We start from the raw sequence: 27636 nt of genomic DNA, 5'->3' as shown, positions 1-27636 counted from the left end.
AGTTGGTGTAGCTCATCGTGTAGTGTTAGTATAGGTAGTTGTTGTAGCTCATAGTGTAGTGTTAGTATAGGTAGTTGTTGTAGCTCATGGTGTAGTGTTAGTATAGGTACTGTAGTTGTTGTTGCTCATTGTGTAGTATTAGTATAGGTAGTTGTTGTATCTCATAGTGTAGTGTTAGTATAGGTAGTTGTTGTAGCTCATGGTGTAGTGTTAGTGTAGGTACTGTAGTTGTTGTTGCTCATTGTGTAGTATTAGTATAGGTAGTTGTTGTATCTCATAGTGTAGTGTTAGTACGCACAGCAAGGATTAAAACATTCCCATACCAGAAACCGTGCATTGATGGCAGCATTCACGTGAAACTGAAAGCGCGAACCACTGCTTTTAACCAGGGCAAGGTGACCAGAAACGTGACCGAATACAAACAGTGTAGCTATTCCCTCCGCAAGGCAATCAAACAAGCTAAGTCCCAGTATAGAGACAAAGTAGAGTCGCAATTCAACAGCTCAGACACAAGAGGTATGTGGCAGGGTCTACAGTCAATCACGGATTACAAAAAGAAAACCAGCACCGTCGCGGACCAGGATGTCTTGCTCCCAGACAGACTAAATAACTTTTTTGCTCGCTTTGAGGACAATACAGTGCCACTGACACGGCCCGCTACCAAAACCTGCGGGCTCTCCTTCACTGTGAGTAAAACATTTAAACGTGTTAACCCTCGCAAGGCTGCAGGCCCAGACGGCATTCCCAGCCGCATCCTCAGAGCATGCGCAGACCAGCTGGCTGGTGTGTTTAAGGACATATTCAATCAATCCTTATCCCAGTATGCTGTTCCCACATGCTTCAAGAGGGCCACCATTGTTCCTGTTCCCAAGAAAGCTAAGGTAACTGAGCTAAACGACTACCGCCCCGTAGCACTCACTTCCGTCATCATGAAGTGCTTTGAGAGACTAGTCAAGGACCATATCACCTCCACCCTACCTGACACCCTAGACCCACTCCAATTTGCTTACCGACCCAATAGGTCCACAGACGACGCAATCGCAACCACACTGCACACTGCCCTAACCTTATGGACAAGAGGAATACCTATGTGAGAATGCTGTTCATCGACTACAGCTCAGCATTTAACACCATAGTACCCTCCAAACTCGTCATCAAGCTCGAGACCCTGGGTCTCGACCCCGCCCTGTGCAACTGGGTCCTGGACTTCCTGACGGGCCGCCCCCAGGTGGTGAGGGTAGGTAACAACATCTCCACCCCGCTGATCCTCAACACTGGGGCCCCACAAGGGTGCGTTCTGAGCCCTCTCCTGTACTGTATGTTGCTTGTAACATTTCACGGGTCTTTTATTTCGGCTCATGAAACATGGGACCAACACTTTACATGTTGCATTTATGTTTTTTTAAGTATAAATTAGGGCAATTCCAAGCTCACAGAATGATTCTAAGACTCAGATCTTTAACTTTCACAAAAACCAATGATTGCAAAGTGAAACAAACCATACAACTCTATGCACAATAACTACATTTAACAAGGAAATGTGTTAAAAGTCATCTGTGTATATACAGTGCATTCGGATAGTATTCAGACCCCTTGACTCCACGTTTTGTTACGTTACAGCCTTATTCTAAAAATGGATTCAGTAGTTTTCCCCCCTCACCAATCTACACACAATACCCCATAATGACAAAGCAAAAACAGGTTTTTATACATTTTTGCAAATTTATAAAAAATAGAAAACTGAAATCACATTTACATAAGTATTCAGACCCTTTACTCAGTACTTTGTTGAAGCACATTTTGTAGTGATTACAGCCTCAAGTCTTCTTGGGTTTGATTCTACAAGCTTGGCACAGCTGTATTTAGGGAGTTTCTCCCATTCTTCTCTGCAGATCCTCTCAAGCTCTGTCAGGTTGGATGGGGAGTGTCGCCGCACAGCTATTTTCAGGTCTCTCCAGAGATGTTCAATCAGGTTCAATCCGGGCTCTGGCTGGGCCACTCAAGGACATTCAGAGACTTGTCCCCCGAAGCCACTCCTGCGTTGTCTTGGAGCTCTACGGACAATTGCTTCGACCTCATGCCCTGGTATTTGCTCTGACATGCACTGTCAACTGTGGGACCTTATATAGACAGGTGTGTGCCTTTCCAAATCATGTCCAATCAATTTAATTTACCACAGATTAAGTTGTAGAAACATCTCAAGGAGGATCAATGGAAACAAGATGCATCTGAGCTCAATTTCGAGTCTCATAGCAAAGGGTCTGAATACTTGTGTAAATAAGGTATTTCTGTTTTTTAGTTTTAATGAACTTGCAAACATTTCTAAAAATCTGTTTTGCTTTTTCATTTTGGGGTATTGTGTGTAGATTGATGATCTATTTTAGAATAAGGCTGTAACGTAACAAAATGTGGAAAATGTCAATGGGTCTGAATTCTTTCCGAATGCACTGTAGTTGGATCCCAGCTAGCACTTAACATTCTGAGAACTATATGTTTCTTAGAGCTTGGTGAGAGCATGGTTGTCCTATGGTTATATTTTGTACACAACCTTCCCACAACTTTCAGGGAATGGTGCAGGATAGTTGCATGGCTTTGGAACATTCTCAGCACATTTAAGGAACTTGGTATTTCATTACTTGAACAAAACATTTCCTAAAAGTTGATCATGCTCTATGAATGTTATCCAACTGATTCGACATTGGGAATGTTCTCAAATAGTTCAGAGAATGTTAAAGCTTCACTATGCAGAAATTGCTCTGCCATTCCTGGTTGCTAAAACTCTAGTGGAAGCCATAGGAAGTGCAGTTTGCCTAATTTCTGTTTATGTGACAAAACAAGCACGTATAGTGTATAGAATCATTGTACCATCTAAACCGCTGTCAAATATATTTTCCATAACCAAATTTCAGTACTTCGGTATAACGTTTCCTAAAGGTTTCCTCATGGTTCTATTTAAAGTCATGTTCTCAAATTGTTCTGAGAACTTTAAGAAAACTTTCCATAAAAAACACAAGAAAACTTTAGTAGTGTTCAGAGAAAAACGTTAACATTCCTTTCTCAGCATCAACAAAACTCCTCTATCTTGTTAAAACTTCTTATGGCTGCAGCCCGACGCCGGTACACCTATGACAACATCCAGCTCAAGTGCAGGGCGCGAAATTCAAAATCTATTTTTTTTTAAAATATTTAACTTTCACACATTAACAAGTCCAATACAGCATTTGAAAGATAAACATCTTGTCAATCCAGCCAACATGTCCGATTTTTTAAATGTTTTACAGAGAAAACACCACATATATTTATGTTAGCTCACCACCAAATAAAAAAGAGGACAGACATTTTTCACAGCACAAGTAGGATGCAAGTAGAATGCACAAGCCAACCTAACTAACCTAGAACCAACCTAAATAACCTAGAAAAAACTACCTCAGATGACAGTCCTATAACATGTTACACAATAAATCTATGTTTTGTTCAAAAAATGTGCATATTTTAGCTATAAATCAGTTTTACATTACTGCTACCATCATAGCTACAGTCAGAAATCGCACGGGAGTAGCCAGAGAAAATACAGACACCAACGTCAACTACTAATTACACATCATAAAACATTTCAGAACAATATATGGTGGATAGCTAATGAAAGACAAAGATCTTGTGAATAGAGCCAATATTTCCGATTTTTGAAGTGTTTTACAGCGAAAACACAATATATCGTTATATTAGCTTACTACAATAGCTAGCACACAGCAGCATTGATTCTAGTCAAACGGTAGCATAGCACAGTTCGACAGATATATGAAAAAGCATCCCAAATTGGGTCCTTATCTTTGTTGATCTTCCATCAGAATGTTCTCCAAGGGGTCCTTTGTTCAGAAACGTCTTTATTTCGATCCAGAACGAACGATTTCCCTCTTGAATTAGCAAGCACACTGGCAGTGCGGCGCTAACCTCTCCATCTTGACAAAATTCTTGCGTCGCATCACGTCTAAAGTCCAGAATAAATTTCAATAATATAATTAAACTATATTGAAAAAACATACTTTAGGATGATATTGTGACATGTATCAAATAAAATCGAAGCCAGAGATCATATTCACCTTTAACGAGTGTTTTCCAGGAGCCGAGTCCAGGTCCTACTTCGCGCCCAGAAAAAAAAATAAAGTGCGCAAGTCTCACTCCAAGAGGTTGTGTTCAATCCCAGGACGAGATAATCAAGTCATTTCTGCTCTCACTTCCGCATGACACCCAGAGGAAGGCGTATGACGTGTTTCTACAGTCCTAAGTGACATGCCCTTTTATAGACAAGGTCTTGAAGAGCGACATCGATTTTGGAAATCTCACTTCCGGATAGGAAATGGGCTGTAAAAATAGTTCTGTTCCACTTAGAGAAATAATTAAAACGGTTTTAGAAACTAGAGACTGTTTTCTATCCAATAGTAATAATAATATGCATATTGTAAGAGCAAAAATTGATTAAGAGGCCGTTTGAAAATTGGCACATATTTTCCAGTTTTTCAATACGCCCCCTGCAGCCATAACAAGTTAAGTGTGTTCAGGTATGTCGGCCGTGCACCCTAATTGGCCACACCTGATCTTAATAACTTCCCTAGGGTAGGGGGCACTATTTTCACTTCCGGATGAAAAGCGTGCCCAAAGTAAACTGCCTGCTACTCAGACCCAGAAGCTAGGATATGCATATAGATTTGGATAGAAAACACTCTAAAGTTTCAAAAACTATTAAAATAATGTCTGTGAGTATAACAGAACTGATTTGGCAGGCGAAAACCTGAGAAAAATCCATCCAGGAAGTGGAATTCTTTTATGTTTGTAATTTTCTATTGAATGCCATTACAGTATCCATTGACTTAGGACTCAAATTGCACTTCCTATGGCTTCCACTAGATGTCAACAGTCTTTAGAAATTGTTTCAGGCTTGTATTCTGAAAAATGAGAGAGTAAGACCACTCTGAATGAGTGGACACTGCAGTGTCCCAGAGATTTTTCATGCACACGACAGAGAGCGCGCCTTTCTTGTTTACCTTTTATATTGACGACGTTATTGTCCGGTTGAAATATTATAGATTATTTAGGCTAAAAACAACCTGAGGATTGATTATAAACATCGTTTGAAATGTTTCTACGAACTTTACGGATACTATTTGGATTTTTCGTCTGCCTGTTGTGACTGCGTTTGAGCCTGTGGATTACTGAACAAAACGCACGAACAAAACGTAGGTTTTTGGATATAAACAGGGACTTTATCGAACAAAACAAATATTTATTGAGTAAATGGGAGTCTTGTGAGTGCAACCATATGAAGATCATCAAAGGTAAGTGATTCATTTTATCTCTATTTCTGACTTGTGTAACTCCTCTACTTGGCTGGTAACTGTTTGTGATGATTTGTCTGCTGGGCGCTGTTCTCAGATTATCGCATGGTATTATCACCGTAAAGCCTTTTGAAATCTGACACCGTGGTTGGATTAACAAGAAGTTCATCTTTAAACCGATGTATAACACTTGTATGCTTAACTGACTTGCCTAGTTAAATTAAAAAAATATCTGGGATACTACTCATTCAAGCTCGTACAATCGGAGACATAAAATTATGCAATTTAAGATTCTACATAGAGTATATTATACTCCTGCACGATTGCATAAAACGCATTCATAAATATCCTACTTGTGCTAACAATGTAAGAAACAAAAGGGAACTATTTTACATATGCTCTAGGCCTGTCCAGAGCTATCTAAGTATTGGGACGCCATAATATTAGTTATAGCTCGATGTGTGGGAATCTACTTTTTTTCCTTCACATTTTCAAACAGTCCATTTATATTTTCCAACGGGGCTATACATTTGGGTGAGTTTTTTTTCCTCGCCTGAGTAGCCTTGTGTCACTGGCAAAAATAAAATTAAACCATCTAGTGTTCAGCGAAATAACAACACAATGCCAAATACAGGTAGCCTAGTCAAATAATTAACATCCAGTCACATTAACCATTACTCTCTCGTGGGAATTCCACTAGCGGTCCGTATGTAGCCAAACGTAGCTGCTGCTCATGTTGGTATCTGTACTGATGGCGCAAAAGCCATGACAGGGAGACATAGTGGTATCACGGCACAAGGCGGGACCCAAATGCAGACACAGGAGGCAGATAGTTGGAGTCTTACAATGTTTATTAATCCAAAGGGGTAGGCAAGATAATGGTCGTGGACAGGCAAAAAGGTCAAAACCAGATCAGAGTCCAGGAGGTACAGAGTGGCAGACAGGCTCGTGGTCAAGGCAGCCAGAATGGTCAGGCAGGTGGGTACAGAGTCCAGAAACAGGCAAGGGTCAAAACCAGGAGGACTAGAAAAAGGAGAATGCAAACAGCGGGAGAACAGGAAAACCGCTGGATGACTTGGAAACATACATGACGAACTGGCACAGAGCTACAGGAAACACAGGGATAAATACACTGGGGAAAACAAGCGCCACCTGGAGGGGGTGGAGACAATAACGAGGACAGGTGAAACTGATCAGGGTGTGACAAGTGGAGTGGTAACGCGTGTGCAAGCAGTTGCTCCCGACGCCACTTGGGTATACTGCAGCATCCACCGAGAGGCTCTTGCTGCCAAGGGAATGCCTGACAGCTTGAAATACATTTTGGAAACTACAACTGGATTCGTTATCCCTTTCATGCCCTGCCTCTTGTCCACTTACCGATATCTGAACAAGAGAGCCTCGTCGAAATTGCAACAAGCGTTTCTGTGAAAATTGAATTTAATCAGAAGCCACTGCCAGATTTCTGGATTGGGCTGCGCTCAGAGTATCCTGCCTTGGCAAATCGCACTGTTAAGACACTGATGCCCTTTGCAACCACGTACCTATGTGTGAGTGGATTCTCAGCCCTCACTAGCATGAGAACTAAATACAGGCACAGACTGTGTGTGGGAAATGATTTTAGACTGAGACTCTCTCCAATACAACCCAACATTGCAGAGTTATGTGCATCCTTTCAAGCACACCCTTCTCATTAACCTGTGGTGAGTTATTCACAATTTTCGATGAACAAAGTTTTATATGTAAGATGGTTAAATAAAGAGAAAAATTATTGATTATTATATTATTTGTGCCCTGGTTCTATAAGAGCTCTTTGTCACTTCCCAGGAGCTGGGTTGTAACAAAAACTCCCACTCATTCTTATGTTTAATAAATGAATCGTATAGTGTATGTGTGGCAGGCTTACAATGATGACAAAAAACAACATTTGAGAGTGCCCTGACCCTGGTGCTAGAGGGGCTACGCAGTTGGAGGTTGAATGATTAAAGGGGTACGGGGCTATAAAAAGTTTGGGAACCATTGCCCTAGATCGTGTGAATTATAATACTTTATATTAGGCAAACCCAGGATATTTGAATGTATATGGGCAGAATACGTGAGATATGTTCAACATAAAGAGTTTAATGTATGAATTTGTCCCGAAAAAGAATTATATGTTTACTAACTGACAATCTATGTAGACGGGTGACTCTGTGCCCGGCCACTCTGGGTGCTTGTCCGTTCTGGCTCTAGCACACCAGATCCAACTATTTAATCAGAAAACCTTGGACCTGCGTGGTCTGTTGTGCTGGTGTCGGGTTGGATCGGTATGTGGAGTGGACAGGGGGCTCGGAGGTCGGTCTGAGAGGTACTGTCACAGACTAATAAATAACTCTGCAGGTGAGGAAATAAGACGATGATGTGTTTTAGATGGAATTACTTAGGAAAGGATCATGATAAATAACATTAATTAATTAATTGAAATGTACCACTAAATGTACTTCAACTTATTTAATACCAATAATTGAATAATTTAACTTCTATCTTCTTTGTTTGCTTTTATTATAATTATTTGTTTGTTTTTGCTTGGTTTCTTGTGTTATTATTATTTATGTTTATCACTTGCTGTTATGATTTGTCTGCTTTTTTTCCCATCCATGGGAAAATATGGGTTGGTGGGAGGGAGGGTGAGGGTATATGGGAAATTGGGTGAGTGGTGGGGTTAAAGGTGGGTGGACAAGAAAATAATTCCTGTAGCATGAATTATTATTCAATTGTATATTACGTTATTGTGCAGGAATAATTGTGAAAACGTAATAAAAATATAAAAATATAAAGTATTTTTGAAACATTCAGTGAAAGTTTTAAGAAAGTTATTCAAAAATCTCCAAATAACCTATCATTTTCATTCTCAGAGTGTTAATAAAACCTCCCAAGAAACGTTCAAGGAACTAGAGTAAAATGTACCTACAACCCCAAAAAAACATTCCCAGAAGAGGTGAAATTTTCACTTCTGTTCTCAGAACGTAAAAAAAAAAATCAATTTAAAAGTCAGGAAACGTATTGCTTTGTTCCCACAACCAATGTGAAACTAACAACATACGTTCCCACAACTTCCAAGGAACGAAATGTGCTAGCTGGGATGGTTTGTTTAACTTTGCAATCATTGGTTTTTGTTTGGCATACATTTTAAAGTGAATAATCTGAGTCTCAGCATCATTCTGTTACCATGGAATTTCCATTACTAGAAATCATAGAGGGGAGGGCAAACGGAAGACGGGGAGATGTCCAACCGACTGAATGATAGAATAAAAGTAAAGACAGTAGAAATAAAGAATAGTGGAAACTGAGGAGTGTTGGAGAAATGAAAATAATCCTCTCCTGTGGTGTAGTCGATACCCTCCAAATACTGTATCTCTGCACTACCTCCCATCTCTGCGGGAGAGATTTTCTTTATAACATAGACAGTGCTGCTCAGAAATAAAGATCACAGTAACAATGCGGGATCTCTGGGTGCCAATTCAAAGGCACTTCCTCCTCTCATCCGATCGATCAGTATTCTGTGGACATGTTCAGGGCCAAGGCCAAGTGACACTGCTTAAAAATGTAAATCCCATAGCAGTATATTCTTTCTAACAGCCATCTGGATCAACCCAGCATAGGAAAGCCTGGAATATGTAAATGAGTACATGCATAATTACACATTGATTTATATCAAAATAAGCCTTGTTGTACAAGATCCTCTCTGGGAGGTACAACTACAGCTCAGCACGAGCCATGACCTTCATCTGGCAGATAGCTAGATACTGTAGTTATGCTTCTCTCTCTGTGAGACCGTGAGATTGGCTTTAGGTGCAATGCATCACACTTTCACTCTGCCAGGCAGATATTAGTCACATCACAGCAGCTATCATGTGTCTCACCTCCAGATCTATGTGAGATTAAGGCTAAGGCTTGACATGAGAGACTAACAGCCACAGCTGGGAAGAAAATAGTGAAGCATAAGGTGAATACTTTTTAATCATTTTCCTCAGGGTATAGTCACACGTAATCAGACAGTGTTTCATTACAGTTATACACTTCTGAAGTGAAATGGGCCAAATGCGTTGAGAGAGCAGGAGATGAAGTCTTCCAACCATGTGTCTGACACCATCAGTTCATCTATTATGAATCCCAATGAGTCATGACTCTCTTTCCCCCTTCCAATCTCACTCTACACCCCAATAACTGCTGTGGGTCGGCAGCTGGCTACCCCAAGTCGGTGAACTGTATAAATTTACCACAAATTACACTGTGGCTCTTGAGAAGGCAGAGAGGGGACTTGGAGGCTTCCCTTCCCCCAACACTGGGCACTTCCCCATCTTTAATGCACACTGATGCTAATCTGGCCAGAAGTAGTCTACAAGGGGACAGCCACATCTTCGCTACACAGAGAAAGGCAAGCAGAGGCAAAGCAGGAAAATCGCATGGCAGTGGAATCTACTACTGTACGTAACAATAACTTCAGAAGACTGAGGATGAAGGCAGCTGCTCAGATGCATATTAATGCAATGATACACAATTGTAACAATGTTCAAGACAGAGCAATCCCCTGCTTTCTTGGTGTGAACTGACTCCAAACCTGGCCATGTGTGGAAATATGGGTTGGGAACCATGTGTGGTTAGGCAAAAAGGTGACGTCTGTGGAACAGACTGATAAAAACGCCAGAACACAGAATCACAAAAACATTTTTTTACTGGGACCTTAACAATCAAATCAAAATTAAATAAAATGTTATTGGTCACATACACATATTTATCAGATATTATTGCGGGTGTAGCTGTCACGCTCGTCGTCCTCCTCATCTGAGGAGGAGAAGTTTGAAGGATCGGAGGACCAATATGCAGCGTGGTAAGTGTTCATCTTGATATTTATTAACACAGAGAACACTTAACAAAACTATACAAAAATAACAAACAACGAACGTGAAGCTAATGAATAATAGTGCTGACACAAAAACACTACACATAGACAATCACCCACAACCCACAATGACAGAACAGGCTACCTAAATATGGTTCCCAATCAGAGACAACGACTAACACCTGCCTCTGATTGAGAACCATATCAGGCCAAACACAGAAACAGACAAACTAGACAATACAACATAGAATGCCCACTCAGATCACACCCTGACCAAACAAAACATATAAACATACAAAGCAAACTATGGTCAGGGCGTGACAGTAGCGAAATGCTTGTGTTCCTAGCTCCAACAGTGCAGTAGTATCTAACAATTCACAACAATATACCCAAATCTAAAAGTAAAAGAATATAATTTATAAATATATAAATATTAGATTGAGCAATGTCAGAGTGGCTTTGACTAGAATACAGTAGAATAGAATACAGTATATACATATGAGATGAGTAAAGCAGTATGTAAACATAATTTTAAACATTATTAAAGTGACTAGTGTTCCATTATTAAAGTGGCCAGTGATTCCAAGTCTATGAATATAGTGCAGCAGCCACTAAGATGCAGAGTTGCGTAACTGGGTGGAAGCCTGCTAGTGATGGCTATTTAACAGTCTGATGGCCTTGAGATAGAAGCTGTTTTTCAGTCTTGGTCCCAGCTTTGATGCACCTGTACTGACATCGCCTTCCTGATGATAGCGGGGTGAACAGGCCGTGGCTCGGGTGGTTGATGTCCTTGATTATCTTTTTGGCCTTCCTGTGACATCAGGTGCTGTAGGTGTCCTGTGGGCGGTGCAGTTGCGTACCAGGTGATGATACAGGCCGACAGGATGCTCTCAATTGTGCATCTGTAAAAGTTTGTGAGGGTTTTAGGGGCCAAGCCAAATTTCTTCAGCCTCCTGATGTTGAAGAGGGACTGTTGCGCCTTGAAGCTTTCCACCTTCTCCACTAAGGTCCCGTCAACGTGGATAGGGGCGTGTACCCTCTGCTGTTTCCTGAAGTCCACGATCAGTTCCTTCGTTTTGTTGACGGTGAGTGAGAGGTTATTTTCCTGGCACCTCCTCCCTGTAGGCTATCTCGTCATTGTTGGTATTCAGGCTTGCTACTATTGTGTTGTCTGCAAACTTGATGATTGAGTTGGAGGTGTGCGTGGCCACGTAGTCATGGGTGAACAGAGAGTACAGGAGGGGGCCGAGCACGCACCGTGGTGGGGACCCTGTGTTGAGGAGCAGCGAACTGGAGGTGTTGTTTCCTACCTTCACCACCTGGGGGTGGCCTGTTGGGAAGTCCAGGACCCAGTTGCACAGGGCGGGGGTTCAGACCCAGGGCCCGAGCTTAATGATGAGGGTACTATGGTATTGAACGCTGTGCTATAGTCAATGAACAACATTCTTACATAGGAATTCCTCTTGTCCATATGGGATAGGGCATTTTTTTATTTTTTTATTTATTTAACCTTTATTTAACCAGGTAGGCTAGTTGAGAACAAGTTCTCATTTGCAACTGCGACTTGGCCAAGATAAAGCATAGCAATTCGACACATACAACAACACAGAGTTACACATGGAATAAACAAAACATACAGTCAATAATACAGTAGAAAAAATACAACTAAAAGTCTATATACAGTGAGTGCAAATGAGGTAAGATAAGGGAGTTAAGGCAATAAATAGGCCATGGTGGCGAAGTAATTACAATATAGCAATTAAACACTGGAATGGTAGATGTGCAGAAGATGAATGTGCAAGTAGAGATACTGGGGTGCAAAGCAGCAAGATAAATAAATAAATACAGTATGGGGATGAGGTAGATAGATGGGCTGTTTACAGATGGGCTATGTACAGGTGCAGTGATCTGTGAGCTGCTCTGACAGCTGGTGCTTAAAGCTAGTGAGGGAGATATGACCCTCCAACTTCAGTGATTTTTTGCAGTTCGTTCCAGTGTGTGCAGTGCGCTGGAGATTGCATTGTTTGTGGATCTATTAGGGCGGTAAGCAAATTGAAGTGGGTCCTTAACTACCCTCTCAAAGCAATTCATGGTGACAGAAGTGAGTGCTATGGAGCGATAGTCATTTAGTTCAATTACCTTTGCTTTCTTGAAACAAATGGGGTCAGCAGACTGGACAAGGGAGAGATTGATAGTTACTCATAACCAGGGTTGGGGAGTAACAGATTACAAAAAAAAACAGCAAAAATATTGTAATCAGATTACAGATACTTTTGAAAAACGAGATGATTACTTTGAGGATTCCTTTTCAATTCGGAAAGGATGTTTGCGAAAACAAATCTTTGACACTTCTATGTTTTCTCAATGACATTCAAATCAGCATTGAAAAAAGGCAAAAGTTTAAATTTGTTCCACCTGAGCGAGTCTGACCACAAGTCAGAGACCACTATGATGACACACCAAATGCTTTTGATGGATCGTGGGAAAAGAGCAGGGATAGGCTTTTGTAGGCTACAATCCAAGTTATGTCTTCCAATGGTGCGACTGCTGTCGGCATCCAAAGATTATCTGACTTGAATAAACGCTTGAAGGTAAGGATGACAGCAGTGGTGTAGTCTACTGCGATACAGATATCAATTATTATTGATATCTACATAGCGCATTGATGTGAATCACACTGCTGCTCTCTCATTTAGCTATTTGCGCCTTTCGGATTGTGGTTGTTGTGGATGTCTGTTGACAAATCGAAATGTGTATTTGAACACAATAATGGTTGAATTCAATACATTTAAGCTGCCTATTCATCATTGTTTTTGAAATCAGTGGACAGCCAGTGAAAAATGTGTTCTTGCAACAGCTGCACAGTGTGGATCCAAGCCTATGGAATAAAAGTAGGGCTTTTATTGCTCAATCGAAATCATGCTGATAAAAAAAATCCATAAGCCTAATGGACACATGCTCAAACTTGCACACTTTTGATAGACTTAAAGGGGCAATCTGTAGTTGCTACATCCCTTTTTGGACTTATAAATTATATATACAGTAGCAGTCAAAAGTTTGGACACACCTCATTCAAGGGTTTTTCTTTAGTTTTACTATTTTCTATGTTGTAGAATAACAGTGAAGATATCAAAACTATGAAATAACACAAGGAATCATGTAGTAACCAAAAAAGTGTTAAAGAAATCAAAATATATGTTATATTTTAGATTCTTCAAAGTAGCCACCCTTTGCCTTGATAATAGCTGTGTACGCTCTTGGCATTCTCTCGACCATCTCTCGACCAGCAACCCCTCAGGGGTGCGTGCACAGTCCCCTCCTGTACTCTCTGTTCACTCATGACTGCATGGCCAGGCACGACTCCAACACCATCATCAAGTTTGCCGATGACACAACAGTGGTAGGCCTAATCACCGACAACAATGAGACAGCCTATAGGGAGGAGGTCAGAGACCTGGATGTGCGGTGCCAGGATAACAACCTCTCCCTCAACGTGATCAACAGAAAGGAGATGATTGTGGACTACAGGAAAAGGCAAACCGAGCACGCACCCATTCTTATCGACAGTGCTGTAGTGGAACAGGATGAGAGCTTCAAGTTCCTTGGTGTCCACATCACCAACAAACTATCATGGTCCAAACACACCAAGACAGTCGTGAAGAGGGCACTACAAAGCCTATTCCCCCTCAGGAGGCTGAAAAGATTTGCAGGACCTCTATATCAGGCGGTGTCAGAGGAAGGCCCTAAAAATGGTAAAAGACTCCAACCACCCTAGTCATAGACTGTTCTCTCTGCTACCACATGACAAGCAGTACCGGAGCGCCAAGTCAAGGTCCAAAAGGCTTCCAAACAGTTTCTTCCCCCAAGCCGTAAGATTCCTGAACAGCTAATCAAAAGGCTACCTTGACCCCTCTTTTACGCTGCTGCTTTACTCTGTTTATAATCTATGCATTGTCACTTTAACTCTACCTACATGTACATATTACCTCAATTACCTCAACTAACCGGTGCCCCCGCACATTGACTCTGTACCGGTACCCCTGTATATAGCTTCGCTTGTTATTTTACAGCTGCTGTTTAATTATTTATAACTTTTATTTTCTATATATTTTTTTTTACTTAACACTTATTTTAAAATGTTTTATTAACTTCTTAAAGCTTAAAGCATTGTTGGTTAAGGGCTTGTAAGTAAGCATTTCACTGGTCTGCAGCTGTTGTATTCGGCGCATGTGACAAATATGATTTGATTTGATTTACAATGCTTTTCCAACAGGTTTAAAGGAGTTCCCACATATGCTGAGCACTTGTTGGTTGCTTTTCCTTCACTCTGCTGTCCAACTCATCCCAAACCATCTCAATTGGGTTGAGGTCGGGTGATTGTGGAGGCCAGGTCATCTGATCCAGCACTCCATCACTCTCCTTGGTAAAATAGCCCTTACACAGCCTGGAGGTGTGTTGGGTCATTATCCTGTTGAAAAACAAATGATAGTCCCGCTAAGCGCTGTCGTAGAAATATTGGTCCAATAATATTTCTCAGAAACCGGAACTTGTGAATTCAAATAAACTTTATTACAAAGTAACAAGCCGAGCTGATCCATAGATCAACTGTTTTTCCCAGCCTCAGCACACTCCTTTTATACAGTTTAATCTTTACATCACATACATAGTCACTCCTCTCTATGTAAATTATCAACTCTTTTTGGCTTCGCGCCACTATTGTTTCCCACCCTAAGTTCTTTCTTTGAGGCAGGCTTTTCCCCGCCTCATTTAACACTCTACAAATCACTGAACCGATTATATTGGTGGGGCAACTGCGACAGTTTGGTTAGAAAATAATAGGGGCCCCTACCAGGCTGCAGTCACAAGTACATTCATTGTATAGATTATATCAGCACCCACCAGGCTATAGTCATAAGTACATTCATTACATTGATTATGACATTTCTTATCCAGGCATGCAACTGCATTACAATGTTTGTCTCTTTATTTTGTACATTGTCTTTTCTAATGCTCTACAGGTGTGGTTACAGGTTCCATTAAAGATTTTAATGATTATGTTTTATCACAATATGCTACTGAAAAATCCCCATAGCGCAAACCAGATGGGATGGCGTATCGCTGCAGAATGCTGTGGTAACCATGCTGGTTAAGTGTGCCTTGAATTCTAAATAAATCACTGACAGTGTCACCAATCTTATCTTATGTCCCCAGTCCACCTGGCCTTGCTGCTATTCCAGTTTCAACTGTTCTGCCTGCGGTTATGGAACCGCCACCTGTCCCAGACCTGCTATTTTCAACTCTTAATGATCGGCTATGAAAAGCCAACTGAAAATTATTCATGATTATTATTTGACCATGCTTGTCACTTATGAACATTTTGAACATCTTGGCATAGTTCTGTTATAATCTCCACCCGGCACAGCCAGAAGAGGACTGGCCACCCCTCATAGCCTGGTTCCTCTCTAGGTTTCTTCCTAGGTTTTGGCCTTTCTAGGGAGTTTTTCCTAGCCACCGTGCTTCTACACCTGCATTGCTTGCTGTTTGGGGTTTTAGGCTGGGTTTCTGTACAGCACTTCGAGATATTAGCTGATGTACGAAGGGCTATATAAAATAAACTTGATTTGATTTGATTATTATTTGTATCCTTTAGCAGTGGTTTCTTTGCAGGAATTTGACTATGAAGGCCTGATTCATGCAGTCTCCTCTGAACAGTTGATGTTGAGATGTGTCTGTTACTTGAACTCTGTAAAGCATTTATTTGGACTGCAATTTCTGAGGCTGATAACTCTGATGAACTTATCCTCTGCAGTAGAGGTATTTATTTGTGTGTTATTTCATAGTTTTGATGTCTTCACTATTATTCTACAATGTAGAAAATAGTAAAAATAAAGAGAAACCCTTGAATGAGTAGGTGTCCAAACTTTTGACTGCTACTGTATATCCATTGATTCTTGAAGAATATAACTTCTACATGCCTCATGAGCTCAGTTCAACTGTCACAATCCATGAGAACCAAAAATATAAGCTTGTTTTTCTCCAATGTTTGTAAACATTGTAAATGTAAACAAACACCATATAGCCTCATAACATGGTTAAAACAATATTTTTACATCATGGATGGTCAGTCCTTGCATCCATAGCTCTGTCTATTAATCTGAGAGTGGGTACATTTCTCCAGGCCCATCCCACAGCTTTTTTCCAAAACAGAGGCGGGTCGACCGTTTTGTTATTGTTTGTGAATTTTCCCTTTAAACAGCTGCATATTATTATCAAGATATCAAAGTGTCACCAACAAAAAGTTCAACAATAGGCCTATAGCAAATGCAGATTATGGCATTCATTTTTCACATGTAAATAGCACTTTTCAGTAGTGCTCAAAGCATGCCATTCCATGAGCACAGCATTTATTTTTCAACTCGAATGAATGAGCCTAATCAGTCCAAACAAAATCACAAACAACAGAGTAGGGCTGGCTAATAACTCCTTAGTTTTGGGGTCATGCTCAGGTCAAACAATTTGGCTAATGTATACTTCCATATTTCCAAGTCCTATTCTTGAAGATCAAGGGGTATAGCATTTATTGGAATGACTGGAATTCTGATAGACTTTGCTTTTTAATGTAAAGATATAATTTAATGGTATTATTACATGCAGTAGAAAGCAGTGGGTTAGAAGAATTCTACATAACCAACCCGTAAAGTAAAATTTGACATCCATATATGGCCAGCTATGTAAACTTTAACACTGATTTATCCTGCAATAGATGCCATTCAATTGGTAACATACATTGTTGTCTTCTTCTAGTGCCTCTTAAGTGGAAAGTAATCTAAAAGTAACGGAATGTAATCTAATTACGTAACTGAGTTTGGGTAATCCAAAAGTTACATTACTGATTACAATTTTGGACAAGTAACTAGTAACAGATTACATTTAGAAAGTAACCAACTGTACCCAACCCTGGTCATAACTATCCATGGGCTAGAGAATTGTTATTTATTTTTTGTGGAACTGATTTGCAGTATATATTCAGGAACAAATGACCATGTGGTGTTAACCAAATCAACGACACACTTTCTCTGATCCACGAAGAAAAATGGGCAGTTGATGTTTAGTTTAAACCTAAACTTAGAACGCACACTCTCATCAAAGAGAACTACAGCCCTGAACCATATGTTCGCTTGAACCTAACAAAAAGCCAAGGTCAGCTTGTGCACAACTCAGATCCGGCACCCTCTGGCTATAGAGATGGGTAGATTTAACAGAGTGTCGAGAGGAGAGAATTTGCCTTTTGTGTGATCGTGGGGAAATCGAAAACAAATCCATTTAGTGTTTTATTGCCCTCTGTATGACAATCTGAGACCTTTGTTTTTGGTGATAAACCTGATGTGTTCTGGTTACGGGGGGTGAGCAGAGGCTTGAATTTTATTTCAGACAGAGCGTGTTTGAAATTGCTCAGTTTGTTCACAATACCTGGAGAAGGAGAAATTTACTGTTTTTGTTGTGTGGCTAGATGGTAGCTGTACTTGCAATGATTATTGTATGCGTATCATTTGTGAAACATTTATTTTGTTTTGTAGTGTCTTGTAAGCCCATTTGGGCTGGGCACCGGTAGGTATATGATACAAATCATGTCAATCATCAGATACACGATTCACAGACCAGACTACATACAGTACATGGACCGCGCACACATTGTCCCCATTGGTCCGTCTGCCCATTACTGATTATATAAGCCTTTGTATACAATTGATAAGGTTCTCTCTCCTGCTCTCCTCCAAGTTGCTCCCTATTAGGTTATCTCTCCTGCTCTCCTCCAAGTTGCTCCCTATTAGGTTATCTCTCCTGCTCTTCTCCAAGTATTTGATTATTTCTCCTCCTCCCAGTCTTTTGTATCAGTCCTGGTGTAATATCCAAGGCACCCTTTCACAGATGTGTCTGATATTCATAAACTTATTTCTGTAACGGCAGCCTTCCTCTTCACGAGAAGAGAGGGTGTAACAGGGATCGGACCAACACGCAGCGTAGCCAGTGCTCAACATGTTTAATAAAATGATAAACACGATACAAAATAACAAATGTGGCAAACCGATACAGCCCTATCTGGTGCAGAGAAAACACAAAGACAGGAAACAACCAACCACAAACCCCAACACAAAACAAGCCACCTATATATGATTCCCAATCAGAGACAACACAAAACATCTGCCTCTGATTGAGAACCATATTAGGCCAAACATAGAAACAGACAAACTAGACACACAACATAGAATGCCCACCCAGCTCACGTCCTGACCAACACTAAAACAAGCAAAACACACAAGAACTATGGTCAGAACGTGACAATTTCATTAATATGCATGCAGTCCAACATGTTCACCCTCCTCCTCTGTTAGCCTCTTTCTCTTTAGGACATAAAAGGAATGAAAATGTATTTTTTCTGTTCGTCACAAAAAAATGTACAGGAGGAGAGACGGAGAACCTTAATAGGCTAATTAATAGGGCTAATAACTGCTAGCGCTGCACACTGGCACACTGGAAGTTAATATTATTATTATTATAAATAAATAAATAAATAAAGGGAGCCGGTCCATATTTAATGGCCTTATGGATCAGCTGTAGTTCTTATTTATAAAAGGCTGGTAACTGCTCTCCAGGCTTGGCTGAAATACCTGCCCCTGGACGTTGCAGTAGGCTATACAGCATCTAGTACTGCACACTGTCTGGATGACTGGCTGGTTGGTTGGCTGACTGGCTGTATGGCTCACAGCTCCATAGAAACGTGGTCCCAGTTGAAAGCTCATTCGGTGTGGAGGCAGGGTAAGGAGAGCATCCTCTGAATGAGAGAGGGAGAGTAAGAGGGGCAGAGAAAAAGAGAGAGAAGCAGAGAGTGAGAGTGATAAAAGAAAGAGAGCTGGAAAAAGAGAAAGAGAGAGCGCTTGTACAGATATTCAAAAAGGGAGAGAGAGGAGAGTGTTCGTCACCGGTGAGTGCTATCACTTTGAATGATATTAGCTGCTTGTTGATGTAATATTATAACAATGTTGATATATTGGGGGCATATAGTAGTACGACTGGTTAAAAATCAGATTTTAAATGGAAACAGGACAATTTGTGACTTAGAAGAAATGCAGAGTTTTAATCTGCCCTTTTCCACTGTTGCCTGTCGTGTGTCGCACCTGTGGGAGTCAGAGCCCATTTATCAATCTTATCTCAGATCTTTAAAAAAAAAATGTTTACTTGAAATGTGAAAACCTAGATAAAGAAACAGGGTAAGGCATTGGTTTTCCAATGTTCCTCCAAAGCACTTTGGTGTTTTGCTTTGAAACATCTCTAAGCAAAGCCTTATTGGTGTAGTGTACTGTAAGAAGTCCATTTGATATTATCTTGCATACTGTGTTAGTATTGATCTCACTGTACTGAGCTGTGTCTCAATCCATTACCCTTCAAGTGCATTAAACATATTGCAGTCAGATGAGCAATTCTTACATTCTTGCTCAAGGGCTGTTTAGAACAAGACAATTGCATTTCATGTTTGTGTGTGCGTTTGTGTTTGTGCCGAGTTCATTCACAATTACAGCATTGCAGTCAGTCTGCATGGGTCTGGTTCCAACCCACTCATGAATGAACCTCAAGATAAAAGCCTCAGCCCCAGTGGGATCTATGTGCTGTGAATACACTATCGCAAACAAACCCACAAGAAAAATACACATTCTCAGTGACTGCAGCTCTACTTGCAGGAGTGTGTGAGTGTTTTTCTGGCACTCAGGCTACACGGTCTGAGTAATAAGGCTGGCCCTGTGACATGTTGCTGGCCGGGATCCCATGGGGGTGGCCTGACTGACTGACATGGCCGTTTGGGCCGTGGTTCTGTTTAGTGTTTCCACACTCAGGGTGCAGCTAGAAACAGCTGCACCCCGATCCCAGGACCTGTGGTTAGTATACTGGCGACGTACTGGAGGCCAGTTCTAAGGGAAAGGTTTCACTGAAATGGGTAGCTAAGGGCAGGCGGGTATAGATAAGATGAGAAAGAGTTGGTTCGCTAACTAGCTTAGACGGCCTGTTGTTTCCTGTAGACACATTGTGGAAGAATGGGATCCAACCCAAAGAACACAGAAAGATACACCAATACCATGTTAGATGGTATTGGTAAGGTAAGGGATATAATAGTAACTATTGTCTCAGAACAGAGAGAGTGCCTCATGGACGAGAGGAATGCTTAAAGAAAGAGACAGACAAAAAGCAGAGTGAATGTATTACAGTGCATTTGGAAAGTATTCAGACCCCATGACTTTTTCCACATTTTGTTACATTACAGCCTTATTTTAAAATTGATTAAATAGTTTTGCCCCTCATCAATCTACACACAATACCCCATCATTACAAGGCAAAAACAGGTTTTAAGAAATGTTTGCAAATGTATAATTATAATACTAAAAAAATGATTTAAGTATAAGTATTCAGACCCTTTACTCCGTACTTTGTTGAAGCACCTTTGGCAGTAATTACAGCCTCGAGTCTTCTTGAGTATGACGCTACAAGCTTGGCACACCTGTATTTGGGTAGTTTCTCCCATTCTTCTCTGCAGATCCTCTCAAGCTCTGTCAGGTTGGATGGGGTGCATTGCTGCACAGCTATTGCTCTCCAGAGATGTTCGATCAGGGTCAAGTCCAGGCTCTGGCTGGACCACTCAAGGACATTCAGAGACTTGTCCTGAAGCCACTCCTGTGTTGTCTTGGCTGTGTGCTTAGGGTCGTTGTCCTGTTGGAAGGTGAACCTTCGCTCCAGTCTGAGGTCCTGAGCGCTCTAGAGCAGGTTTTCTTCAAGGATCTCTCTGTACTTTACTCCATTCATCTTTCCCTTTCCCAGTCCCTGCTGCCTAAAAACATCCCCACAGCATGATGCTGCCACCACCATGCTTCACGTCCTCCAGACGTGACGCTTGGCATTCAGGCCAAAGAGTTCAATCTTGGTTTCATCAGACCAGAGAATCTTGTTTCTCATGGTCTGAGAGTGTTTCAGGTGCCTTTTGGCAAACTCCAAGTGGGCTGTCATGTGCCTTTTACTGAGGAATGGCTTCCATCTGGCCACTCTACCATAAAGGCCTGATTGGTGGCATGCTGCAGAGATGGTTGTCCTTCTGGAAGGTTCTCCCATCTCTACAGTGGAACTCTGGAGCTCTGTCAGAGTGACCATCGGGTTCTTGATCACCTCCCAGACCAAGGCCCTTCTCCCCCGATTGCTCAGTTTGGCTGGGCGGCCAGCTCTAGGAAGAGTCTTGGTGGTTCCAAACCATTTAAGAATGATGGAGGCCACTGTTCTTTGGGACCTTCAATGCTGCAGAAATGTTTTGGTACGCTTCCCCAGGTCTGTGCCTCGACACAATCCTGTCTCAGAGCTCTACGAACAATTCCTTGGTTTATGCTCTGACATGCAATGTGAACAGTGGGACCTTATCTAGACAGGTGAGTGCCTTTCCAAATTATGTCCAATCAATTTGATTTATCACAGATGGACTCCAATCAAGTTGTAGAAACATCTCAAGGATGATTAATGGAAACAGGATGCACCGGAGCTCAATTTCGAATCTCATAGCAAAGGGTCTGAATACTTATGTAAATAAGGTATTTCTGTTTTTTATCTTTAATATTTTTGCTAACACCTCTAAAAACCTGTTTTCGCTTTGTTATTATGGGGTGTTGTGTGTAGACTGATGAGGAAAAAAGTAATTTAATCAATTTTAGAATAAGGCTGTAATGTAACAATGTGGAAAAAGTCAAGGGGTCTGAATACTTTCTGAATGCACTGTATATAGTGCTTTGTGGTGTAACATTTTGGAAGACTCCTCATTATGTTTTATGCATACTGATTTGAAGGGCTCCTGCAACTGTTACCATAACAGCATGTTGATATGGTCTGCAGTGACTCGTGAGTCTCCTTTGGACCTGTATGACTGGTGACAGCTACCACTCCAGATAAGGCCCCGGTAACGTCTGATTCATTCAACATTGTGGTCAATGTAATGTAATTAGGATTTCATTGGCGATTTCTTTTTGATGTCGCAGGAAGCACTTTGGGTATTTACGATGGGCACGTAAGTGCATTAACAAAGTGTAACAGAATTTGCCCATGCACGTGAAAATTCTTAAGGTGCAATGAAGGTGCATCTGCACAGCATCAATCAATACCAGGCAACCATTCATTCAACCCATCAGGGCATGAATAGAAATGTGTCAGGAGGTGAGTGTGAGCATCCATTGGTCAATGCGGAGGTTGGGCCTGTTATACAGTGTGCCTCTATCATACCCCAGGTACTGGACAGAACCACACAGAGTAAGTCTGCATCCCAAATGGCACCCTATCCCCTATATAGAGCAATGATTTTGACCAGGGCCCGATGGGTGCACTGTAGGACTGGACCTATTCTGCATCAAAAACTCAAGCCTGAGCCTTGATCATGTGAGCCATGGACATCTTCATATTCAGGATCCAGTCAACCAAGCAAATCCATTTGACCTCAATCACTTTTTGACAGCATCCCTTTTGATTTAAACAAAACTTTCCATACATGTTTGCCCATGGAAGAAGTGGTTAGAAAGTGACTTTTTGGACCATAAATGATATCAAACTCAACCGTTTATATTTTCCAGTGATGAAGACATGATGTCTCATGGTATGGTGGGGTATGCAAAATGGGTCAACCTTGAGCATCTCTATCTTTTGAATGTTTTGGCATTCAGATCCATACAGTCACTTTCTGAGCACTTTTACCATGGGTAAATATGTATGACGGTTTCAAAATGGGTGCTGTCAAAAAGTGATTGAATTCAAATGGGTTTACCCTTTATTCAAGTCAGCATTTGAGCAACCAAAGCCTTTTTGACAGGAGATTAGCCATAACTGACCAGCTGTGACGGTCATGCAAAATCCTGCATTGTGCCGACCAGAAGAGAACTCGCTATCTGGTGCTCACCCTCAATCTGTCAGTCTTGGGAGATTTTCTTTGCCACTGTTGCCCTTTTCTGGTTCCTCTGAAAGGGAAGGTTGGGCCGTGGTCTTTTGTCTAGCCTCACATGATGCATGACTTTATAAAAAAGCAGCACCCAAATTGATTTGTATTGATTTGGTTGATTCATTTGGAAGTCAGTCCCCCCAAGGGTCCAGGTGTTGACGAATTAGATGTTGATGGCTGATTAATCTATGGAAAAACAGAGGAGATGGAGTAAGAGCTCCATGAGGAGGATTGGCCACCTAAAACACAAGATTTTTATAAGAGATGTGAATCTATTCACTCTTGTCTAATTAATGTTAGATATCAGGTTTGGCTGTTTTGGCTGCAGGGGATGATCCCTCCATTCATTTATCCACTCAAACTGTCAGTCAATCAGATCCCTGAGAGAGGATAGCATATTGAATGGTGGCAAGCAAATTCTTCTGCTCGGGTTAATTATATATGTATAGTACATCATTTCTTTCATACAGTAACTCACCACTCAATATGTTATCGGTGAGTTCTGTAACATGACATTTTTTTAAGGTGTAGTAGAGTTTGACAATAAATAAAAAGCACATTACAATCATCCAAAACTGATCTCTCCATTACTTTTCACAAGAGCATAATGTGAGAGTAGAGGTCACTTTTTATCAAGGCTACTGTAAAAGCTTTATTTTTAAAATGCTCTATTTTTGACCATGCCTGGCATATGTTGTGCAGGCTGTTGGAGTTGGGTTTGGAAATTGCATAAAGCGCTTTAGCACCCAGAGACAAGTCTGCAGAGTCACAGTGTTTACTTCAGAATCTTTCCCTCTGTGTCTTTAGTGGAAGATGGGGTATATTTGGTTGGTTGGACAGGGCATTCATTAGGTAGCATACCATTGTTTGGCCTCTACTAGTTTAATAGTCTTTGGTTTCCAGCTTGGTAAGTGAGACAAGGCTAGCCTAAGGCAATGTTTCAGAGTCCATTCTTGGTTAAATTCACATGGTTTCATTCTCCAACACTCACCCCCTAACAGACAGCTGTGAATAACTTGACTTTTCCCAAAATAGGACTTCTTTTGTTTTTTTTATAACAGTCTTGGTCAGTGTTATGAGAATTTTGTTATCAATGTTCATAAACTTCAATTAATCTACTCAGTCTGCAACCCAGAGTTTGTAAGGTTCTGGTTTAAATGAAACAGACAGATTTCCCAGCTTACAATAGTCAAAATGTTTATTCACGAGAGCACTCCAAAGTCCATTATACAAAGACATCCATTTTATACCTTACTCCTTACTTACGCACATACTTTCACACAAACAGTAGATATCCTACGCACATACATACACACGAACAGTAGGTGAGTTGTATCCTTCTCCAGAGTTCTCACCCCTGTGTATCACTACCCAGCCGACAGTTCCATTCCCCCGAGATTAGAGAAACCTTGAGAAGTACTGTCACGATCGTCAATGGGAGAGAGGACCAAGGCGCAGCGTGTGGAAAATACATATTCTCTTTATTAGAAGGACAACGAAACAAAACAACAAACGTGAAGCTATCAAAGACTAAGTGCAAACATGCAACAGACACAGACAATTACCCACAAAACCCCAATGCCTATGACTGCCTTAAATATGGCTCTCAGAGACAATGAACCACAGCTGCCTCTAATTGAGAACCAATCTAGGCAGCCATAGACATAACTAGACAACTACACTAGACACTACAAAAACACATACATTCCCCATGTCACACCCTGACCTAACTAAAAAACAGAAAACAAAGAATACTAAGGCCAGGGCGTGACAGTACCCCCCCCCCAAAGGTGCGGACTCCGACCGCACAAACTGACATAGAAAGGGGAGGGTCCGGGGTGGGCCCCATCATGGCGGCGGCTCGGGTGCGGGACGTGGCCCCCACTCCACTGTCAATACCCGCTTTGGTAGCCTCCTCCAAATGGCCACCCTCCAAATTAACCCCACTGGATTAGGGGGCAGCACCGGACTGAGGAGCAACACCGGAATGAGGGGCAGCTCCGGACTGAGGGGCGGCAGCTCCGGACTGAGGGACGGCAGCTCCGGACTGAGGGACGGCAGCTCCGGACTGAGGGACGGCAGCTCCGGGCTGACGGCTCTGGCTGGTCATGGCTGGCTGACGGCTCTGGCTGGTCATGGCTGGCTGACGGCTCTGGCTGGTCATGGCTGGCTGACGGCTCTGGCTGGTCATGGCTGGCTGACGGCTCTGGCTGGTCATGGCTGGCTGACGGCTCTGGCTGGTCATGGCTGGCTGACGGCTCTGGCTGGTCATGGCTGACTGACGGCTCTGGCTGGTCATGGCTGACGGACGGCTCGGGCTGATCCTGTCTGGCGGAAGGCTCGGGCTGATCCTGTCTGGCGGAAGGCTCGGGCTGATCCTGTCTGGCGGAAGGCTCTGGCGGCTCCTGTCTGGCGGAAGGCTCTGGCGGCTCCTGTCTGGCGGAAGGCTCTGGCGGCTCCTGTCTGGCGGACGGCTCTGAAGGCTCATGGCAGACGGGCGGCTTTGCAGGCTCATGGCAGACGGGCGGCTTTGAAGGCTCAGTCCAGACGGGCAGTTCATGCGGCGCTTGGCAGATGGACAGTTCAGACGGCGTTGGGCAGACGGGCAGTTCAGGCGCCGCTGGGCAGACGGGCAGTTCAGGCACCGCTGGGCAGACGGCAGACTCTGGCCGGCTGAGACGCACTATAGGCCTGGTGTGTGGTGCCGGAACTGGAGGTACCGGGCTAAGGACACGCATCTCAGGGCTAGTGCGGGGAGCAGCAACAGGGCACACTGGACTCTCAAGGCGTACTATAGGCCTGGTGCGTGGTACCGGCACTGGTGGTACCGGGCTGAGGGCACGCACATCAGGGCGAGTACGGGGAGAAGGAACAGTGCGTACAGGACTCTGGAGACACACAGGAGGCTTGATGCGTGGTGCCGGAACTGGAGGCACTGGACTGGAGACACGCACCACAGGGAGAGTGCGTGGAGGAGGAACAGGGCTCTGGAGACGCACTGGAAGCCTGGTGCGTGGTGTTGGCACTGGTGGTACTGGGCTGGGGCGGGGAGGTGGCGCCGGAAATACCGGACCGTGCAGGCGTACTGGCTCCCTTGAGAACTGAGCCTGCCCAACCTTACCTGGTTGTATGCTCCCCGTAGCCCGACCAGTGCAGGGAGGTGGAATAACCCGCACCGGGCTATGTAGGCGAACCGGGGACACCATGCGTAAGGCTGGTGCCATGTAAGCCGGCCCAAGGAGACGTACTGGAGGCCATATATGTAGAGCCGGCTTCATAGCACTTGGCTCAATGCTCAATCTAGCCCGGCAGATACGAGGAGCTGGTATGTACCGCACGGTAAGTACAGGGAGTATGCGCAGGTCTCCTACCTGACTTCGCCACACTCCCTTTTAGCCCCCCCCCAAGAAAATGTTGGGTTGTACTCGCGGGCTTCCAGCCTTGCTTCCGTGCTGCCTCCTCATATCGCCGCCTCTCTGCTTTCGCTGCCTCCAGCTCAGCTTTGGGGCGGCGATATTCTCCTGGTTGAGCCCAAGGTCCCTTACCATCCAATTCGTCCTCCCATGTCCAGAAATCCTGTGTAGGTGGGTCCTGTTGCCGCTTGACACGCCGCTTGGTCCGATTCTGGTGGGTAATTCTGTCACGATCGTCAATGGGAGAGAGAGAGAGAGGACCAAGGCGCAGCGTGTGGAAAATACATCTTCTCTTTATTAGAAGAAGGACAACGAAACAAAACAACAAACAGACTAACGTAAAGCTATCAAAGACTAAGTGCAAACATGCAACATAGACACAGACAATTACCCACAAAACCCCAATGCCTATGACTGCCTTAAATATGGCTCTCAATCAGAGACAATGAACCACAGCTGCCTCTAATTGAGAACCAATCTAGGCAGCCATAGACATAACTAGACAACTACACTAGACACTACAAAAACACACATACATTCCCCATGTCACACCCTGACCTAACTAAAAAACATAAAGAAAACAAAGAATACTAAGGCCAGGGCGTGACAAGTACTCCCTGTTCTATCATACGTTTCTCAGAGTTCTAGCCAGGTCGAGTCAAACACAGTTTAATTGTTCTCTGTATTTTCTTAGGCACACACATACAAGTTCAAATCTTAAGCTACGCCTTGCTCAGACAGTCGGTGTTTTCCCACTACACAGATACATTGTTTAATCTGCAACATGTTTCATAATTTTCTGCAAGCCTAACAGTTTCTCCCCTCCACGGTTGGAGACAGAATGTCCTGTAAGGAACACAGTAGTACAACTTGTCTGTCGATAGCTCCTCTTATCATTTGTTTCCCACTTGCACCCTGCTTACATACTAAAAAGGAACAAAAGGTCCTAGTTCTAATTCTGACTAAAACTACACACATCATCAGATTATAGTTATATGATTC

General features: G+C 42.6%; 1 protein-coding gene across 1 annotated transcript in view; it reads left to right on the top strand.

Annotated features, from left to right (window-relative positions):
- Positions 1-27636, top strand: part of LOC139535281 (synaptotagmin-6-like) — a 99185-nt gene that overhangs the window by 47423 nt on the left and 24126 nt on the right. Inside the window, exon 2 of the mRNA XM_071334598.1 lies at positions 19055-19195. Coding sequence (XP_071190699.1) covers positions 19055-19195 — 141 coding nt within the window. The remainder of the gene's footprint in view (positions 1-19054; positions 19196-27636) is intronic.

Source organism: Salvelinus alpinus, chromosome 12 (assembly GCF_045679555.1).
Source record: "Salvelinus alpinus chromosome 12, SLU_Salpinus.1, whole genome shotgun sequence".
NCBI classification, from domain to species: Eukaryota; Metazoa; Chordata; class Actinopteri; order Salmoniformes; family Salmonidae; genus Salvelinus; species Salvelinus alpinus.
This window is presented reverse-complemented; position numbering and strand designations above follow the sequence as displayed.